Source organism: Aptenodytes patagonicus, chromosome 2, assembly GCF_965638725.1.
Source record: "Aptenodytes patagonicus chromosome 2, bAptPat1.pri.cur, whole genome shotgun sequence".
Taxonomy (NCBI): Eukaryota; Metazoa; Chordata; class Aves; order Sphenisciformes; family Spheniscidae; genus Aptenodytes; species Aptenodytes patagonicus.
In genome coordinates this window covers 104,982,477-105,003,539 of record NC_134950.1, presented here as the reverse complement: position 1 = coordinate 105,003,539, position 21,063 = coordinate 104,982,477, and the positions used below count along the sequence as shown (strand labels likewise).

At 44.4% G+C, this 21,063-nt stretch overlaps 1 protein-coding gene across 6 annotated transcripts in view; it reads left to right on the top strand.

The window, feature by feature from the left end:
- The window catches only part of KIAA0319 (KIAA0319 ortholog), a 67,518-nt gene that overhangs the window by 11,967 nt on the left and 34,488 nt on the right, over positions 1-21,063 (top strand). For 4 of the 6 annotated variants that reach the window (XM_076330646.1, XM_076330643.1, XM_076330644.1 and 1 more), the window contains exons 2-3: positions 4,584-4,745; positions 15,355-16,127. In XM_076330646.1, coding sequence (XP_076186761.1) covers positions 4,697-4,745; positions 15,355-16,127 — 822 coding nt within the window. In that variant the 5' untranslated portion in view covers positions 4,584-4,696. Of the gene's footprint in view, positions 1-4,583; positions 4,746-15,322; positions 16,128-21,063 lie in introns of those variants that run through there. The other 2 variants (XM_076330645.1, XM_076330648.1) reach the window with 2 other exon arrangements.

Below are 21,063 nucleotides of genomic sequence, written 5' to 3'. Positions count from 1 at the left end.
GCTTTCTTGTAAGCCCCCTTCAGGTACTGGAAGGCTGCTGTAAGGTTCATCCTTCTCCTCTGCAGGCTGAACAACCCCAATTCTCTCAGCCTGTCTTCATAGGAGAGGTGCTCCAGCCCTCTGATCATCTTCATGGCCCTCCTCTGGACTTGCTCCAACAGGTCCATGTCCTTCTTATGTTGGGGGCCCCAGAGCTGAATGCAGTGCTCCAGGTGGGGTCTCACGAGAGCGGAGTAGAGGGGCAGAATCATCTCCCTCAACCTGCTGGTCACACTTCTTTTGATGCAGCCCAGGATATGGTTGGCTTTCTGGGCTGCAAGCACACATTGCTGGGTCATGTTGAGCTTCTCATCAAGCAACACCCCCAAGTCCTTCTCGGCAGGGCTGCTCTCAATCCATTCTCCACCCAGCCTGTATTTGTGCTTGGGATTGCCTTGACCCATGTGCAGGATGTTGCACTTGGCCTTGTTGAACTTCGTGAGGTTCACACAAGCCAACCTCTCAAGCCTGTCAAGCTCCCTCTGGATGGCATCCCTTCCCTCCAGCGTGTTGACTGCACCACACAGCTTGGTGTCGTCAGCAAACTTGCTGAGGGTGCACTCAATCCCACTGTCCATGTCACCAACAAAGATGTTAAACAGCACCGGTCCCAATACTGACCCCTGAGGAACACCACTCGTCACTGGTCTCCACTTGGACATCGAGCCATTGACTGCAACTCTTTGGGTGCAAACATCCAGCCAATTCCTTATCCACCGAGCGGTCCATCCGTCAAATCCATGTCTCTCCAATTTAGAGACAAGGATGTCGTGCGGGACAGTGTCAAATACTTTGCATAAGTCCAGGTAGATGATGTCAGTTGCTCTTCCCTTATCCACCAATGCTGTAACCCCATTGTAGAAAGCCACTGAATTTGCCAGGCATGATTTGCCCTTAGGGAAGCCATGTTGGCTGTCACGAATCACCTCCTTATTTTCCATGTGCCCTAGCATGGTTTCCAGGAGCATCTGCTCCATGATCTTGCTGGGCACAGAGGTGAGACTGACTGGCCTGTAGTTCCCCGGGTCTTCCTTTTTTCCCTTTTTAGAAATGGGGGTTATGTTTCCCCTTTTCCAGTCAGTGGGAACTTCACCAGACTGCCACGACTTCTCAAATACGATGGATAGTGGCTTAGCAACTTCATCTGCCAGTTCCCTCAGGACCCACGGATGCATCGTATCAGGTCCCATGGACTTGTGCACCTTCAGGTTCCTTAGATGGTCTGGAACCTGATCTTCTCCCACAGTGGGTGGCTCTTCATTCGCCCAGTCCCCGCCTTTGCCTTCTGTGGCTTGGGCGGTGTGGCTTGAGCACTTGCCAGTGAAGACCAAGGCAAAAAAGTCATTGAGTACCTCAGCCATTTCCATATCCCGGGTAACCAGGTCTGTTTCCCTCTGGAGAGGGCCCACATTTTCCCTAGTCTTCCTTTTATCCCTGACATACCTATAGAAGCTTTTCTTGTTGCCCTTGACATCCCTGGCCAGATTTAATTCTATCAGGGCTTTAGCTTTCCTAACCTGATCGCGGGCTGCTCGGACAATTTCTCTGTATTCCTCCCAGGCTACCTGTCCTTGCTTCCACCCTCTGTAGGCTTCCTTTTTGTGTTTGAGTTTGTCCAGGAGCTCCTTGTTCATCCATGCAGGCCTCCTGGCATTTTTGCCTGACTTCCTTTTTGTTGGGATGTATCACTCCTGAGCTTGGAGGAGGTGATCCTTGAATATTACCCAGCTTTCTTGGGCCCCTCTTCCTTCCAGGGCTTTGTCCCATGGTACTCTACCAGCAGATCCCTGAAGAGGCCCAAGTCTGCTCTCCTGAAGTCCAGGGTAGTGAGCTTGCTGTGTGCCCTCCTCGGTGCCCTAAGGATCTTGAACTCTACCATTTCGTGGTCACTGCAGCCCAGGCTGCCCTTGAGCTTCACATTCCCCACCAGCCCCTCCTTGTTGGTGAGAACAAGGTCCAGCATAGCACCTCTCCTCGTTGGCTCCTCTACCACTTGGAGAAGGAAGTTATCATCAGCACGTTCCAGGAACCTCCCAGATTGCTTATGCTTTGCTGTGTTGTCCCTCCAACAGATATTGGGGTGGTTGAAGTCCTCCATGAGGACCAGGGCTTGTGAACGTGAGGCTGCTCCTATCTGTCTGTAGAGGATCTCATCTGCTCCTGTGGGTGGCCTGTAGCAGACCCCCACTGTAATGTCACCTGTCCCTGCTTTCCCTTTAATCCTGACCCATAAGCTCTCTGTCAGCTCCTCATCCATCCCCAGGTGGAGCTCCATGCACTCCAGCTGGTCATTGACATAGAGGGTGACACCCCCTCCTTGTCTTCCCTGCTTGTCCTTCCTAAACAGCCTGTATCCTTCCATTCCAACACTCCAGTCATAGGAGCCATCCCACCACATCTCGGTGATGCCAGTAAGGTCGTAGCCCTTCAGGTATGTGCACGTCTCTAACTCCTCTTGTTTATTCCCCATGCTATGTGCATTTGCATAGAGGCATTTACCCAACGTAGCTTACTGGCTGGAGTGGCTGGAATTCCATTGTGCTGCTCTTCAGATGCTTTTGTTGATGTTGGATAGAACAAAGGTCACAAAAATCAAGTTGTATTTTAAATCAGGTATCAGGCTTTTGTAAAGTTAATAATAGTCTCTCCTGGTTTTGAAGGGAGATTGCCCAAAGCCTTATCTTTTTGTACCTGGGACTTGTTTTTTAAATCCAATTTATTATTTGCTTTTTTTTTTCCTCCTTGCTTTAGTGATGTTCTGTGGTCATTTTGCCTATGTCTTGAGCAGAGTTAGTGTTTGTACCACAGATTTGAGAAGTTGTCAGAGTCCAGTACTCTCTGGTCAGGTTCTTTTAGATATTCCGCATATGGAGGGTGTGATGTTTAATATCAGATTTACTTATTTGGAGATACTTGATGTGACACGGGATTTCTGATTTAGCGAAGCAATACAAAATATACTGAAATCACAATGCAAATTTACATTATACTTGGCAAAATATAGCAATGTGAGTATACAGTTCAATCGCAATACCAATGTGATTCCCATTACTGGTCTCTATAATAAGCTCATTGCCACAACACAATCCTCCGTCACTGGGAAGGAACGTGTGGGTTGAAGCCAGCTGAAGCCCGTTGCTCTCTTCAAAATTCTTTTGTTAGTTGTTCAGTTTTTATACTCTGTATTGGGTTGAGCCACATATTCATTTCCCCCATGCTGGTCTAGCTAGCTCAGGGGAGACATTCACACTATTTAATGAACTAAATGGGAGAAACATTTACACCATCAGTTGATCCACTCAACTGTTGATACGTGTTTAACACCACCTATCACCTAAAACAAAGGCCAACCTTTGGTCCCCTTTGTGTTGAGATAAATACAGGGCTTGCTTTGCAAAAGCTGTGGTCAGTCACACCCTACCTTATTCCCCCAGCTCCCTGGGCACATTGCCCTTGACCATCTCCTCCGAGCCTTCTTCTGTTGCAGGGGTATATTGGTCAGTCACAAAAGCACAAGTTGTAGACCACGGTCCAGTTGCTCCTGTGCTTTACAGACATGCCATCTATAAAAGATCCTTTCTCAGAGACCCGAAGTCCAGCTGCTGAGCTGCTAGGGTTTCTATTCTAGTTCAATCAGCCTTAGCAAGAGTAGCATGTCTAACTTCCTTCCTTCTTCCCTTTGGAAGGGAAAAAGGCAACATGGTCTTTCATCATATAAAATTGTATGGTAAGGAACCTGCCAAGAGCAGCCAGTTAGCAGCATTTCTATCATATGTAGATACAGGCAGCTGAAATATGAAAGTCATTACCTTTACCAAGTCATGTAATGAATGTCAAAGGGAGTTGGCTGAGATACTCTGCCTCGAGAAGGGCTATTCTCTGAAAAAAGCACTGCCTGTGTTTTCACTTACAGAAGTGTTTTTTGGTCAAGCATCTACTTAGGATCCTTTATGTGGGGGGCATTGTGAGTTTGGCTAAACTAACTTTTTCCCTTGTATGACTAATGTTGCTTTGAACTATTCGTTCCTTAGTAGACCTATATGTTGCTTAGGCTACCTTATTTTGAGAATTTAGTGTCCTGGCAAGGAATGTCTCCCTAAACATTCTGGAGAAGCGTCTGCTTGCATTACCTTGATAGCTGGGAGAGAATAGCTTGAAGGCTGCCTCAAGAGCTGACTTAACACTGCATGGATTTTAGCACAGATGATACTGTCTGTGATTCCTCAGTTAAGGGTACCTGCTAGTTTCTGTTTAAAGTCAGAGCAAAACCAAGGTCCGGATAACTGCAGACAGAATATTTGTGGGTTTTGAAGTACAGGAGCCCAAGCGTGCAAATCTTTCTGGGACACTTCTGCCTCTCCAGAGAACAAGATTTCCAGGTAGGTAAATTGTTCTGTATCTTCGGCTTGCCTGATCTACTATGTCATCCATCAAGAAGTCGGGAAGGTAGTAATAAAGCCTGCATTTAACCTGTCTATTGGCTTTTACTGTGACATTCTAAATGCTCACATCTGACCTATTTTTTCCTGTGCTGTCTGTTGCAGTGCTTCATGGCCACAGGAGGGTACTAAACAATACTACAGGAAACCGACGTTAAGACATATAATTTCCACACAGCCGGTTGGAAAAACAGTTGTCACTGCCTTCCTGGTGCAGCATGGCATTTGGACTTGGTGTTCTTTGCCTGTTAGTATGGGCAATAACAGGTAGGAGTTTACTTCTTGTGTGTCTGAGTCACACAGAACGAGTGAAGCGAATGTTCCTGGAGTGTGTGTGCAGGTGTGAATGAAATATGAATAAGGCAAGAGCTGGGAAATCTTGTGACTCCTCAGTGCAAAAAGTTCTTGTAAGGTACAGCTTCATAACTCGCAGTTGATAGCAACAGAAGAAGGGAGTTGTTAGTAGCTGTTTGGAGCCAATTTCAATAGGGCTGTTTCAGGGGAGATGCATGGGGCAAGAGGGGGTAGTGGGAGAGTTCAGAGTTTTCCTTCTTTTTCTCTTGCAGGACAGCAATTTAAGAATGATGTATTGCTTGTGTTCTAAGCTACCTTTTTTCTTCTGAAGTCTTATAGGATGGTTGATTTATGAGAAGCATAAATGCATTTGTTTACATCTCTCATCTCATCATCTGCTGTACAGACATGTATTTCCTTTCAAAGACCACAGGAAAGTCCTGTAAGTTTCTGCTTCAGCCACAGAGATAGGTAAATTATTTCCATAATCAGACAGATGAAGAATGATAGTAATTCTTAATACTGCCTCTGTGTCATAGGGAGACAGTCTGGTGCAGGGAGTTTTGACGTGGCAACTACAGAACAATATATGCAGACATGGAGTTTATTTCTTTAAAAGGCAGTGTTTGAATTCTGACTGTGGAGATATTGGCAGTGTCTATATTAGCAGGAATTGAGAAAATAATACTCAGTTATCTGGCTTTCACCTCCTGTAGTATAAACAGGATTGGCTGTTTCATGAGGAAGAGCCTTGCTAATGTACTAAGGCTTAAATTGACTACTGAATTTGGAAATGTTGGATGAGGGGGGATAGGCATTAACTACAGCTGTGCATGTAGATGGTTTGAAGTAGTCCTCAAGATCACCCCGAGGATCTCTTAGTGCCAAGCTTTTTGAGGAGAACATGGAGCTGAAGTTTTTGTTGCTGTAGTAAACAATGAGTATGCCGTTTGTAAATAAACAAAATGCTCTCCTATGAGATACTAAGTACCTGCTGTAGGGTTCATACCAGTATCTTTAGAAAAAAAACCACAGCAACTTCAACAGAAGGCAATAATGTGCAGTAAGTACTGAATTTTGGCTGTAGAGAATGTCACAGTTTTATGCTTTTGATAATGCTGTTAATTGTTAGCAGGCTAGACTATCCTCCATGTGTATATAGAAAGTTTTGTTTTTATTCTTTAGTTGCAATTTTGCTACGCTTTCTTGATTTATCTGAGAACAAGACCATTACACTCAGACTGCTGGCTGTATTCAAAGCCTCTCCCTGTATCTCAGGTACCAGCACGCAGTGTTTAGGGGCTAATACATTCTAGTATCACATACTATTTTAGTATAAATTTTAGAATTTATTTATTTCCATCTCAAAAATTTGCAGTATTTTCCATCCAATTAATATTAACTTTAACTAAACTGGAAGGTACTTGCTGATTTCCAGGGTACATTTGCTGAAATAGATCAGTGGATGCTCACCTTTGTTAAGTCAGAAGGACTTCTTTTTTGTGCAAGCTTTAAGGTGAATTGACTCAGGCTCAGGAAGCTGCTAGATGTTCATTCTGCAGCTTTTCTCTGCACATGAGCTTGTGCTTCTAAAGGCTACTTTTTCTTTAAAAAAAGTTTTCTTACCACTTGTTTTAACGTAAGATAATGAGAAGGCTGACTTAATATAAGAAAGGCTTGACATTGCATTACTGAGAGAATAGAGAAACAGGCTCATTAGTAAATATCTTCGGAAGGATATTGAAGAATATGCTGTGATTTGTCAAAAGAAATTGAGGTGGGCTACTCTCTCCTGTTTAGATGACTTTTTTTTTTTAATTATTTTGTGTGTGGTGGCTTTTGGCTAATAGTGTTTGACTGCTTTTCATGAATGTGGTGGGTTGACCTTGGCTGGCCACTAGGTGCCCAGCAAGTCGCTCTGTCACTTCCCCTTCTCAACAAGATGGGAGAGAAAAATATGATTAAAAGCTCACAGGTCAAGATCAGGACAGGGAGATCACGTACTAATTACAGTCAAGAGCAAACCAGACTCGACATAGGGAAGTTAATTTAGTTTATTGCCAATTAATCAGAGTAGGATAATGTGAAGTAAGAACAAATCTAAAAGCACCTTCCCCCCCACCTCTCCCTTCTTCCCAGAATCAACTTCACTCCCAACTTTTCTAACTCCTTCCCATGAGCGGTTCAGGGGGATGGGGAATGAGGGTTGCAATCAGTTCATAAAGTTTTGTCTCTGCCTCTCCTTCCTCCTCACACTCATCCCCTGCTCCTGTGTGGGGTCCCTCCCACAGAATACAGTCCTTCACAAACTTCTCCGATGTGGGTCCTTCCCATGGGCTGCGGTTCTTCAAGAACTGCTCCAGTATGGGTCCTTTCCATGGGGTGCAGTCCTTCAGGAACGGACTGCTCCAGCGTGCATCGCCCGCAGGGTCACAGGTCCTGTCAGGAAACGTGCTTTTGTGTGGGCTCCTCTTCATGGGGCTGCGGTTCCTGCCAGGAGGCTGCTCTAGCACAGGCTCTCCACAGCTTCCTTCAGGGCTCATCCACCTGCTCTGCTGTGGGGTCCTCAACAGGCTGCAGGGTGGATATCTGCTCTGTCATGGACCTCCATGGACTGCAGGAGGACAACCTCCTTCACCGTGGTCTTCACCACGGGCTGCAGGGGAATCTCTGCTCTGGTGCCTGGAGCACCTCTTCCCCCTCTTTCTTCACTGACCTTGGTGTATACAGGGTTGTTTCTCTTGCATATTCTCACTCCTCTCTCCTGGCTGCTGCTGTTGCACAGCAGTTTTTTCCCTCTTCTTAAATATGTTATCACAGAGGTGCTACGTCACTGATTGGCTCAGCCTTGGCCAGCAGTGGGTTCCTCTTGGAACTGTCTCTGTCTGACATGGGGGCAGCTTCTGGTGTCTTCTCACAGAAGCCACCCCTGCAGTCCATTTCCCCCCACCCCCCAACTACCAAAACCTTGCCACATAAACCCAATACAATGAAAAACAAAGCTAGAACATTCAGCAGATCGCCTGATGGATACAGATATCTACCACTGACTAATGTTTGTGCCTCTCGGGAGGCTTGAGCTGGATGTGGCAATAGGTAGTGTGTACCATGTATACCGTGTACCGTGCCTCTGTCACTCAGCATCTCATGCAATTTGGATGATTGACTTCCCAAACCTGTGGATGCAGCTCCTAATTTAGAATCATAGATCATAGAATCATAGAATCATTAAGGTTGGAAAAGACCTCTAAGATCATCGAGTCCAACTGTCGACCCAACACCACCATGCCCACTAAACCATGTCCCTAAGCGCCTCATCTACACGTCTTTCAAATACTTCCAGGGATGGGGACTCAACCACTTCCCTGGGCAGCCTGTTCCAATGTTTAACCACTCTTTCAGTAAAGACACTTTTCCTCACATCCAATCTAAACCTCCCCTGGCACAACCTGAGGCCATTTCCTCTTGTCCTATCGCTAGTTACTTGGGAGAAGAGACCGACCCCCACCTCGCTACAACCTCCTTTCAGGTAGCTGTAGAGAGCGATGAGGTCTCCCCTCAGCCTCCTCTTCTCCAGGCTAAACAAACCCAGGTCCCTCAGCCGCTCCTCATAAGACTTGTTCTCCAGACCCCTCACCAGCCTTGTTGCCCTTCTCTGGACATGCTCTAACACCTCGACGTCCTTCTTGTAGTGAGTGGCCCAAAACTGAACACAGTATTCGAGGTGCGGCCTCACCAGTGCCGAGTACAGGGGCACGATCACTTCCCTACTCCTGCTGGCCATGCTATTTCTGATACAGGCCAGGATGCCATTGGCCTTCTTGGCTACCTGGGCACACTGCCGGCTCATGTTCAGCCGGCTGTCAGCCAGCACCCCCAGGTCCTTTTCCAACAGGCAGCTTTCCAGCCACTCTTCCCCAAGCCTGTAGCACTGCATGGGGTTGTTGTGGCCGAAGTGCAGGACCCGGCACTTGGCCTTGTTGAATCTCATACAGTTGGCCTCAGCCCATCAATCCAGCCTGTCCAGGTCCCTCTGCAGAGCCTTCCTACCCTCGAGCAGATCAACACTCCCGCCCAACTTGGTGTCGTCTGCAAACTTAGTGAGGGTGCCCTCGATCCCCTCATCCAGATCATTGATAAGGATATTGAACAAGACTGGCCCCAAAACTGAGCCCTGGGGAACACCACTCGTGACCGGCCGCCAACTGGATTGAACTCCATTCACCACAACTCTCTGGGCACGGCCGTCCAGCCAGTTTTTTACCCAGCGCAGAGTCCACCTGTCTAAGCCGTGAGCCGCCAGCTTCTCTAGGAGAATGCTGTGGGAGGTGGTGTCAAAGGCCTTACTGAAGTCCAGGTAGACCACATAGGTGTTCCTTATAATGCCAGTCTCATTTCACTGGCTTATATCCATTCATTGATGAAATCAGCTTATATTGAAATAGATTTAAATTATTCTGGCCATTAATAAAAATCAATAGTTTTTATGCTAATGCATCCAAAAATTATTATTTTTTTTTCCTAGGAGAGAGAGAAGACATTGGTTTCCACCACAGAAACAACAGTTTACTTTGCAACTGGGAATCCAACACTTAGGAATCAATTCAGTCTAGCTCTCCTCTTGAGCAGGCGTATTCTAATCTGGCATTTGAGGTAGACCTTGCAAATACTGCTACTGAAATGCATTTCTGCAAATTTAATAGCGTTCTCATGGCTGACTCTCAGTTTTCTCATACTGTGTTTTCATATTGTGGTGCTTTGTTCTGAGATTAGCCACTCCAACAAAAATGCAAAGATGGATTGGCAGGTAATTACAGTCACAGGTGTTGTACAGTCTAGTCTCCTGTTTTTAACTCCATGAAGCCCAGCCATAGATTACATGACCTCCCAGAATCTTTGCTAGATATCACCAGTATCCTTTTCTTTACTCTAGGGGAGGGTGTTTCTAAATACATTACAAGCCATCAGTTTTCAACACATTTCACTACTGCTGGTCTTAGACTTTGAAGAAGATGATGAATACCCTTTTCTTCCATGTATCTAACGCATGAGACATAGGCCAGGAGTGTCAAAGGACACTTTAAGATGTAGGTGTGCCTTTGAAATGACAGTGGAACCACTAGCCTGGGGTCACAGTGCATTCTTTGTTACTTATACTGCCGTGGCTGGATGTTCTAGTAATGTGTTCTGGTCCACACAGGTCTTTCCAGAGAGGCAAGATGGTGTAGTGCCTGATTATGATCTCTGAGATTATAGTGAGTTATGCAGTATGCCAGGTTAGTTCACATTGTCCATGTCTCTGTTGGAAGTGGTCTGGTGTTTCCTCATGGAGGGATGTAATGGCTGCACCCATGCAGCTACCCTTCTAGTCTCTAACTGCAAATATCCAGTGTCATTCGTGGGACAGACCAGCCATCTGTTGAGTGATTCAGTGTGCTTAGATGCTGATGTGTAAATTAAGGGGAGAATGGGCTGTGGGTTGGATGAACCGATTTGACAGGCCAGATCTGGTCTGCGGTTTGGGCACATGTGGATTGTGAGCATATCCACAGCCTGGTAAGACAAAAAAAGGGGGAGCAGGGTAAGGGAGGGAGAAGTGTTCTTTAGGTGTGGGCTTTTCTCTCTTACCCCCCCCCCCCCCCCCCCCCAAATAGCACTTAGTTGATTTATCAGTGACAAACAGGGATGATAACAATTCATGGAATGAAAACAATACTTGGAGAGGACCATCAGGCCCACTGAACTAATTAGGGAGCTTTGACAGATCCTGGACACAAGAAGTGAATGATAAACATCGTGAAGGCTGCTGTAATGGCCACAAAAGCTTTTCAACTCATTGTTTGTAGATGTAACTAGAATACTATTGGCTTTAGCTTTGTGTTGAGGATTTGCTTTTATGTAACTGAGCATTTTTTTTGTCTATTTGTTCTCCTTCCCCTTGCAGTGCTTAATCTGCAGTCAGAATGCTTACAGAGGCCCAAAAGAGCACTTTGGTATCCCGGATGTATCCCTGTTTAAAGACCTATGATATTTCAGGGAAGGGGAGGGGAAAACACCAAATAACCTAAAAGCAGCCTGTAGAAAAAGAATGAAAACACATTCATGGTGTACGGAGATGTTAGCTGTTGCTAGAGGAACTGATGCAGACATTTCAGATGTTGATGAAGTTCTCAGTAATACGGCTTTTCTGGTTTCCAGGACAGTACTTTCTATAGGCCCTTAGTAAAGCTGCTGGAGTAGAAGCCTTTTTCAGCATTTATGATATAAAGCGTGCTTTTTAAGGGTTTATAACTCTGCTGTGGAAATTGGCTCTAGCTTGAAAAATGGAGTTCAAGTTCTCCTCCTAGGTGACTGAAATTTAAAAAAAAAAGTTATTTTTATTTTGCTTCTAGAACCTTATCAAAGTTGTTTCAATGTGTTGTTATGGTGGTAGGAAAAACAACTTCTTACTGGTAGAGCATCTTACTCATTTTGGTGAATTTTAAGAGGAAAAAGTTACTTAGATTTAAAAAAATCATTAACCTAAAAATAGAGTGGAACTAGTTTGTTGCTTAAAGAGAGTGGAGGGAGCAGATGTCAAGAAAGCAGAGACAGTCGTACTTTTCCTGTAGGAAACTGCTGTAGGACCTTCCGTGCTCATGTAGCGCAGAGGCTTTCAGGCTGTGAGAATAGTGTGCCACGTGAGCTCTCAGTGCTGTGCTGCCAGCAAGAAGGTAATGGGAGGTGATTCTGGTCAAATGTGACTTTTCTTGGTGCAAGGTCTGAATCTGAGCTCTTCTCTATTGCACGTTCCCTCTGGCCCCTTCTTTCTGCTTGTTCTTGTACTGCTTGCTGCTAGGGAAAACAGATAGGCCAGCCCACAAGTGGATAGTTTTGTCCTTACAGGGTTTCAGACTGGGGTAATTAGCCGTGATGAACCCAGTGTTAGTAGATGGTCACAACTTGCTACTTACTGACTAAAGAATATTTGCCTCCAAGTCATTCAAGTGCTTATGGCTGCGTGAGCCTGCCAGAGAGGGGGGAGAGCATCTGTTAGGTTTTGCAGTTAGTCTCCATGTCCAGTTGAGGAAAGGTCTCCATCCAGCTGCAATGGAGGAACAGCTGTGTTCCTGCTGGGCTTTTGACATCAGTGGACTCATGCACCAAGATGTGAAAGAGTGGTAGTGTGCAGCTCAAAGAAGGGTGTGGATGTTTCCTCGCTAAAGGAAGGAGTCTCTTTAAAATGAAGCTATATTCCACAGTGTGACTGTTTATTAGGGTTTTGGTGGGGGGGTATGGTTAGTTTTTTTTAGGGTAACCAACTTGCCTGACTAGGTCTCTGGATATGTCAGTGTTGTCCTACTGTAGACATACCAAGGTACAGCTAAAAGGATGGGGAACACTTGGCTTGCAGAACTTTTAGACTATTGATGGCCCAAGCACCAGAGGGCTTTCAGGGCTCATAATGAAGGGAAGCAGTCTTTCTGTTGGTAACCTGAATGAATGAGTACTTCTGAAACAATAAACAGAATTGAATGATGCTATTTTTTGCTATTACTGGTTAGAGTAGAACAGTGCTTTAATTTCTGAGTTCAGTTAACTAAAGGAAAACAGCTGTGCTATGACTTCAGACAGCAGGTAATGGTTTAGCAGACACAAATGTTACTATGTGACCTTTCATGTGGCACGCTTTCAGTAAATTTTCTGTGAATAAGAGACCTCACTATCTCTTAATTGAGCCTATTGCAGACTGGAGATTGGATGGGGTGAAGGGGAATATGAAGTTAGAGATCAGATTAAGTTCACTCTAAGTAGATCTTATATCTTCCATCTGAAGACAATTAATGCTCACACCTAGTGTCAGGCTGAAATAGTCTGCTAAATTCATCCATTTTTGCCCACCTACTGCTAGAATTTAACTCGAGTGTAACTGTAGCTGAAGCAAGAGATGAAACTTTGATTACTTTGATATTTGGATTACCCTGTTAGGTTTAATTTAGAGTTGGCGGGGAAATAATTTTCCCATTGTACAGAAATTCTGAAGCTTAATGTTTTTTCCATTCCTTATTGGGATGAAACGAAGACCTTCTGACATTTGAAAAAGGGGGTAGCTAGGTCTGTGGCTAGGATGCTTGCTTGGGAGATTTAGGTTCAAAGTCATGCATTATCTTAGGAATATGCTGGACTTGTTTCTCTCTATGGCTAATGAAACACCATTAATTTAGTGGGAGGTTGACTGCACTGTGATAGCTGATGTATCAAACAAAGTGGCAGAGTGAGATCTGAAGCTTTGTTTGACATCAGGCTGAGTGAGGACTTGAAGTCTAGCCTCAGGTTAGAGCTTTAGATTAGTCCAATTGCATAAGTCTGTCTCTAAGACAAGAATTGTTGGTCATTCTTTTCTGAACAAATAAATAATGAAACTTTCAAATTTTTTTAACAGGTTGGTCACTTTCTCCTTCAGGGATGAGATAAAGAAGGGAAGGGATGAAAACAGTCCTCAAAAGAGTTTTTTGACCCACCTTAATAGTGCTGTTCCTAAAGTATTGATTTTAATGAGTTGTTACTGACCTAATATTGGATATTCACACAGTCATGTTTCTGTTTTACCCTATTAAAGGCTTGTTTCTCGTCTCCCTGCTGACTTACAGGATTAACTAAATTGATACAGGTTGAAAAAGGACAGAATGGTTAAATGGGCTGCCTGACTCCTATACTTCATTTTAACCCAGAGCTCTGCTGGCTCCCCTGTCCTAAGTTGTGCAGACAACCTAAAGGAAAGACTTGTGATGACAATTCAGCGTCTCTGCCAGGGTCTTATGTTCTTGGAGGTGAAAGGGAATGTAGAGGAAATATAAATATGCAATGTGAAAGAAAAAAATGCACAAATGCTGAGCATCTCCTGGGTACAGTTAAAGATACTTCATGTCTGGGCTATGTTAGAACAGGATAGGTTGTTTTAAATTCATGTTCCCCTGGATACATTTTTCACTGAAAATGTAAAGTGGAAGAGTAAACAGCATCCCAGCTCTGTGTGAAGGGTAGCTGGAGTCAGAAAAATGGTACTTGAAGCTGTTTATCCTTTTTGTCAGTTTCCTATTCAGCTATACCTATTTGCAAGTCATTGATCTTTTTTAAAAGTTGTTTTTGTTTAATGTTTTTCCTCACCCCAAATAGCCAGCTCTGCAAAACCATCATCAAGTCTTGTCCTCTCTAGCCCTCAGTGTGTGGTACAATTTTATTTTTTGTTTTGGGTTTTTTGTATTGAACTTAACCTACTTTGCAAGCTGTATGTTCATCCCAGGCAGTATGATGCCCCACAGGTATTTTAGTAGTTGTGTCCAGATCATGTATTGTGAAGGAGTGTACTGCAGTTCAGCCCAGAACATGTGGTGGGAACTGTAGTGCGGTGGTTGGACATGCTGCATGTGTAGGAGAATCTCTGCATCTCCAAGGCTCTAGGTCATGGTCAGACCTCACCCCTATTGCTAGCCTGTTCCTACTCCTTGATTTCATTTTTCCTGCCCATGAGCTCAACAGATTTGAGCTGGAATCCATTAGTCAAGCTGCCTTTTTCTCCTGCCATATATTATTGTGAATAATGAGGTTTCTGCTGCCAGAACTCAACTGTTAACGACATGCAAAGCAGGCAGAGTCAACTTTGTCTTCCATTACTGTGTTAGGTCCACAGCGGTGACATCTTGTTTTCATTGGTTGAGTTAGCAAGTCTAGTTGAAAACCATGTGAAGAAGAATGTCCTGGTTTTACTCAACTGTTTTTTGAAGTATGATCAGATTTTTCAAGTTGCATTTTGGAGAGAGGAATTCTGAAGAGCAGTTATAACCAGGAAAAAAATACCTAGAAAAGATGTTAAAAATTGACTGAGATATACGGTATGTTGATTCATGCTTGATTTGAATACTTCACGCTGTCTGTGATGTGCTATGAAAGTAATTCTGATGTCATACTAAAATATTACAACTTCACTGCAAAGGAAGGAAAGATGTTCCCTACCGGAGCAAGCTCTTGGGATTTCACATGAACTAGTGGGTAAAGCAGCAAAAGTTTGATAATTTGATCCGGCTTTTATATTAAGCCCAGCAATTATGTTGGTTTGAGGGACTCTTCATGAAGTTCAAGTGAGGTAGCAAATGCTTCTCCTCTGTAGATTTTTTTGCTGCCTTCTCCCTCAAATGAAACAATGACATGTTACAGCATCTTATTTGAGTTTTGTTTTAAAACGTGTTTTTCTCACTATGCTATGGGGGTAATGGAGGTACCCCATGATTTTTTTTTTGTTCCCTGCTCTGTTCTTGTTTTTAAATATTGGCAACTCACTTTCATCTCTATGTATTTGTAGCAAGGGTACTTCGCAAAACATTTCAAGATCCTACACTAAAAAATCTTCCGAAGTACAAATGCTACTGCAAAGGGACATGCTGAAAAAAAAGTAGTGGTGATGTTAGTGAAAGGAAATGAGCTTATTTAAGCAGGGTACCACCTGTCTTTCTCTTGTCTCCTGCGATAAGCCATTTTTGGTCACAGTAAACTATATTATGGCTTGGTTGTAGTGTTGTGCCTTATGTTGGTGGTGTTGTTTCAGGTTCCAGTTGTGAGCAGTGCAGAGAAGGAGCCACGTACTCAGGTGCAGTAATATCTCCCAACTTAGAAACCACTAAAATTATGCGAGTTCCTCATGCTATGTCAGTGTCCGACTGCATCGCAGCATGTTGTGACCTCTCTGGTTGTGACTTGTCCTGGATGTTTGAACGACGCTGTTACATCGTGAACTGCCAACACAAAGAGAATTGTGAACCTAAAAAAATTGAAACTGTAAAGTCCTATCTTACTTTCGTGCTGAGGCCTTCTCAGAGGCCAGCCTCGCTTCTGGGATTTGGTCGAGTGATCCCCGGCATGGTCCACTCCGTGGGACTCCAGAATGAGCCGTCTGAGGAAGTGAGTAGCCTGAAGGAGCTGTCTCTGCTTGGCAAAGATCCCAGCCTTGAGGAGATACCTGAATACATTGATGATTATAAAGAGTTGGAGCAGGACCCCTTTCAGGTGAGCATCAAACATGAGCAGAAGGAGAGCACGGATTATGCTGACTGGGGCCTGATGGTGGCAGGTGAAAATGGCTTCAACTCTTCCATGGGTGATGATGGAGATAACCAGGAAGACTTTGCTGAAAAGAAAGGGGAGGTTGGGAAGGTAGAAAGCCTTCTGAATAAAAACAGCTCTGAACTGAACTCTGTCACTGAATACTCCATAGAGAGGTTGTCATCTCTCCCAGAGATTACGCCATTCCCCGGGAAGACATTTGAAAGTGAAACAGCTGTTCAACTTCTTGCACAACCTGATGATGCTTTGCAAAAAGAGGTATGTTTTCCCCTCGGGAAGCAGGCAAAGTATGGTGAGGCCACTTTGCAATTGTATTGTTTTTCAAATCAAATTATGTTATTGCTTTGTAATGTAATCCTAACACTCAAATGACTTACAGCCCTGCTACAGTGTAGAAAAGGCTGAAGGGGAGAGGATTATCTTAGTAGGCAGATGAATAGCTAAAGGACTCTTCTTCTATCAGATGATAAGGAGCAGAGCTCCTTTTGGGACACTGTGGGGTTTCCTTGAAGCGTACAGATGAATGGGCTTGGACCTGGTGTAATAGTGTTACGGTATTCTTCCCTTCTGACCCTTGGTGACTCATTAGAAGAAGTTAGCTGAGCAATACTAGTGGACCCTTTAGTATCCAAAGGCCAAGACCAGTGAACATAAGTTCCTCCATCAATAAAATTAAGCCTGTTTTATGGGTTTCATGTTACTAATGCATAGTGGTGTAACAGGTGTAATGGTGCTGAGTAAATACCTTTTATATTGCTTTTAAAACATGTAAGAGAGGCAAGGTACATAAGGAGGGACAGTGGTGGTTTTGGACCATGATGTACAGCAGGGTAAGGTGGATAAGGTGTTTTTGTTCTCAAATCCTTTTCTTGAGTCTGGCAATAAGAAAAATAAGTTAAATACTTAAAACCTAATTTAGATACTTAAGTAAGATGCACCTGTTCTCTATTTATGCCAACCAGTTTGATCAGTTGGGACTAGAGGGGCTCTGGTTCCTTAAGAAGAGGGTGAGGATCAGTTGGAACATTGAAACAGGCTGTGAAGTCAACATTTACTGGGTTTGACACACACCCCTGCTAGATGGAAGAGGAAATTAAGCAATGTTAGCTGGATTGCTCTAAATTCCACCAGATTTTGTAACCAGCAACTACCTATCTCTTGCTGTAAAAATGGTAATTTATTGCCATTACTGTAGGGAAGAAAAATATGTGTAAATAAGAAAGTTGCATGAAATCTGTGACAACTGAGGTTCTTGGAGGGGATGACTGAAATGGCAAAAGTATGCGTGGAGAACAGCAAGTCTTAAGATACAATCTAACTTGGATACCATTGCAGCCTAGAGGTGTGGCAGTTTGTGGGCTCTGCTTTGAGATCTTCTAGACATTCTGAGAACTTCTGGGATTCTTGGGGGGCCTCTGGAAGTGCTGTGAGGAATGTGAGTGGTTGCTGCAGCTGGGAGAGGACAGCTGGCAGAGACTGGGGCCTCTAGCAGCTTCTCACAAGCTCTGTCAGCTGTTCTTGATCAAAGGGTGCTTTGGGCTTTTGCCTGAGCTGGCTTATGATCATGGAGGGTGACGCACTCTTTCAGCGGGTGCTAGGGGGAGGCCTAGGAGCTCTGCCTAGAGATGACAGTGGGCTAGTCAAGAGTTTTTACATGGGTCAGGGCTGACAGGCCAACTGTTGTGGGCAACATTAGGGTGCATGTCTGCTCCAGACTGCCTGGTCAGGAAGAAGTAGATGAAGCCTTCAGGCAAGCGGGAGGAGCCTCATATTCACAGCCCCTGGTCCTCATGGGGGATTTAAGCTACCCCAGTACCTACTGGGAGGGCAAGAGAGCAGGGCACAAGCAATGCAGGAGGTTTCTGGAGTGTGTTGATGATAACTTCAAGAAGTTATCAGAGGTGATTGTGGAGCTGACAAGGAGCTGGACCTCTACCCTTGCAGGCAAGGAGGGATTGGTCAGGGATGTGGCCATGAGGTGGTGGAGGTCAGGCTCCTGAGAGGAGTGGGAATAAGTCAAAAAGCAGGGTCACAGCCATGGGCTTCAGGAGAGCAGCCTTTGGCCTGTTGTGGGATCTGCTTGGAAGAATCCCCAGGGAGACTGTCCTGGAGATAAGTGGGGACCATGAGAGCAGGTTGCTTTCCAAGACTCACCTCCTCCAGGCTCAAGATAGCCAGTGACTTTTATGATTGACCAAGTTGGTCTGGAGTGTATTGGCATGAGTGAGAAGAGATTAGAACTTGTCTCCATGTGTATGGAAGAACATTTGATAACAGATAAAGTGCTGTTGCAAGTTGAAAAGTGGGTACTGCTTCTGCAGGGAGAGTTGACAACAGAAGACTTGTTTTAAAAAGTATCTACCATGCAGACCTTGAAATAAGCATAAATTAACACAGGAGTTTAGGCAAGAGGGGTAGATACTATTTTTTTTCTGTTAGTATGCAAAAAGTATGCATAAATGTACATATGAAAAGTTTCATACCAATGTGTACTGTCCCTGCTGATAAAACTTAGAGTGACATTCTGTCATGCACTAGAGTTGCAGTTAGTTCTAACAAAGGGCAATACCTGAGCTGTTCTTACAAAGTTAAAATTAAGGAAACCCAACCACTGCTGTACTAAGCTCATCTCCCACTTTTCCTTCCATCTGCTAGGGGACACTAACAAGCATCTTTTAGTTACTGCCTGTGCTGTGTGCTGGAAATTAAGCCATGGAAACAACCTGCAGTAGCTCCATGCACCACCATGTTTGTGCACTTTGGGCATGCAGTAAGACTTGAAGCTTGCCTCCATTGTATTTTGCTGGCAAATGGAAGCCACATTAGCACTGTGCTAAGCTTTAGCCACTTGTCAGGATCTCTGCCGACTGAACTGCTTATGCCTTGTGCCTTAGAGAAGCCATACAACTTTGAGTTCACCTAAAGTGTGTGGCAAACAGAGCTGAGCAAATTTGTTCCCCATCTCTAAGGGATCATGTGAACACAACTTTATGAAAGTTGAGATTTCACATCTTGCAGTGGTGATGATATATATGGCCAAGCCTACTTTGTAAATCTCTACTTTGATTTTGCCGCCCCAGCCAGAATAGAAAGATTTTGCTTTCTCTTCGTGCACTGCTTGTGTAGATGGGAGTTCATTGTAAAGTGAAGTGGAGAGAAACCTATTTCTCACTGGGACATGGAGGAGGCATTCCTGTGTGGTCTTTACATTATGCTAACATTATGCTAGCACAGCCATTGAAATTCCCATGGAAAGGCTGAGGAATGAGCTTGCTTCTTTCAGTGCAGAAGGGATGACGCTCCAAAACTGGGTCAGTCTTTAGACCCAGCTGGTAGTGACGTTGAAGAGCTGATAAAGACAACTGTAGTTAGAATGTGATCTGGCAGTGCTCTGTTAGCAGACCTGTAGAGGGTTGATGGGATAGCATTGAAAGCCGTTCATGAAATGTATTGTGAAATGACTCTAAAGGCTCTCTAATGTCGAGAAAGGTTAAGAGTCTGGAGAAGCAGAAGGTTTCTCAAAACTGCCAAAGCTTGTGCAGCCTTTGTTTCCCAAGTGGGAATCCTTTGAATTTAGACATTTGTAGAGCAATGAAGATGACAAGCAGTTTTGGCAAACACCTTTCCCTGGCCTTCCCCAGGTTCAACTTCAGTCCAGCCACATCTCCTCTCCCCTTTCTAGTCTCCACTCCCCTTCTTTTCACTGCACATTATGCTCAGTCCCTTTGGTGAGGTGACAGGCGGCACAGGAGGTTGGGGTCAGTGCATGGCAGTTTCCTTTTTGCCACTTGTTGCTTCTTTTCTGCCACTGTTCCTTCCTTCTTTCTTGTTTCCTCTGCTGCGGCGTGGGCTATCTGTGGGCCTTAGTCCTCTGGGAGGTAGCATGAAGTGTCTCCTTCCAAGAGGGTGTCTCCATCCCTGTGCCCAATAATGACCTTCCACATGTTCCCTCTCATGTTGTGAGAGGGAACATCTGTTCCATCCTGTTGTGCATCCCCCCCATCTCCTCCTGTGTCCTCTGCCCCCAGTGGCTATTGCTGTTTCTTAACTATGTCTGAGCGGTTGCAGAGTTGGTGCATGGTGGCTTGTTTCCATCCATTTCCAAACTGTTTGGGACCACAGGGGTGACCCCTGCAGCCACTCTTCTGCCAGCCAAACCTTGCCGGTTATGCCTAACACAAACTTCCAGCTTGGCTTCAAGTTTTTCTGGTTTGGGAACTGCACTCGTGACTAGTGAAAAAGATGATGCCTGTGATAAATTCTGGTGATAGGATTTCCTTCTTACGTGTCTCTTTCTCCAGCAAGCAGACGTTTTAATCAAATCTCTCATGGATTGTTCAGGCACATATTTGTGTTCCTTCTGAAAAAAATGTTTTTTTGGAAACCAAATTTTTTTATTAAGGAAATCTTAAGGTTTTTATACTGGATTAAAAATGCCGAGACATCTCCAAATAGTTTTCTCACTAGTATATGATCCAAACTACCTCTGAAACTGTAGTCTTTTTGTATAGGTTATGAAAATGTGAAGGTCTTAAAACCGTTTTTGCTAATAACTTCAATGAAATACCCTCTGTTTATTGCATGTTATACAATATTTTCCTATCCTCCACTTAATTCTGCCACAGCAATTCTACAGCTCTGTTCCTAGATCCATCCTGACGCAATCCCTTCTGCAGCTTCCAGACAAAGCTGTTTTGACAAGCAAGACAGAGCAGGGTGGCAAAAATGCAGTTCCCTCCCTTCACAGTAGTCAGCAGGATGCAGCGTCCTCAGGTGCTGTGTTCTTTGAGCAAGGACCTGGAGAGAGATTTTAAACTGTGAGATCAACCAAACACAGGCCTCTGGAGTCTGTGCCCTGGGAGCATCCTTGTTACAAGTGCAGTCAGGTGTAGGGGGTTTCTGTATGTGATTTGGGATAGAGCATATCGGGTTTGTCAGTTAACTGAATAACCTGGCTTTTGGCTTTACATCAGAGTTCAGAGCGATCTTATGGACTGTCACCCTCTAGCAGCTCAATAACATGAATACATTTAGAAATCTGTACAGAGTAAATGCTGTCAAGCTGCCCAAAACAGAAATCTGCAGTGCTGCCCATCCTTGAGGTGAGATACCTGTAAAGTATTAATTGTCTTTTTAAAAATTCCATTTAACTGATGGTCTGTTAAGCAAGGTGAGGTTTTTCAGGTCTTAGATT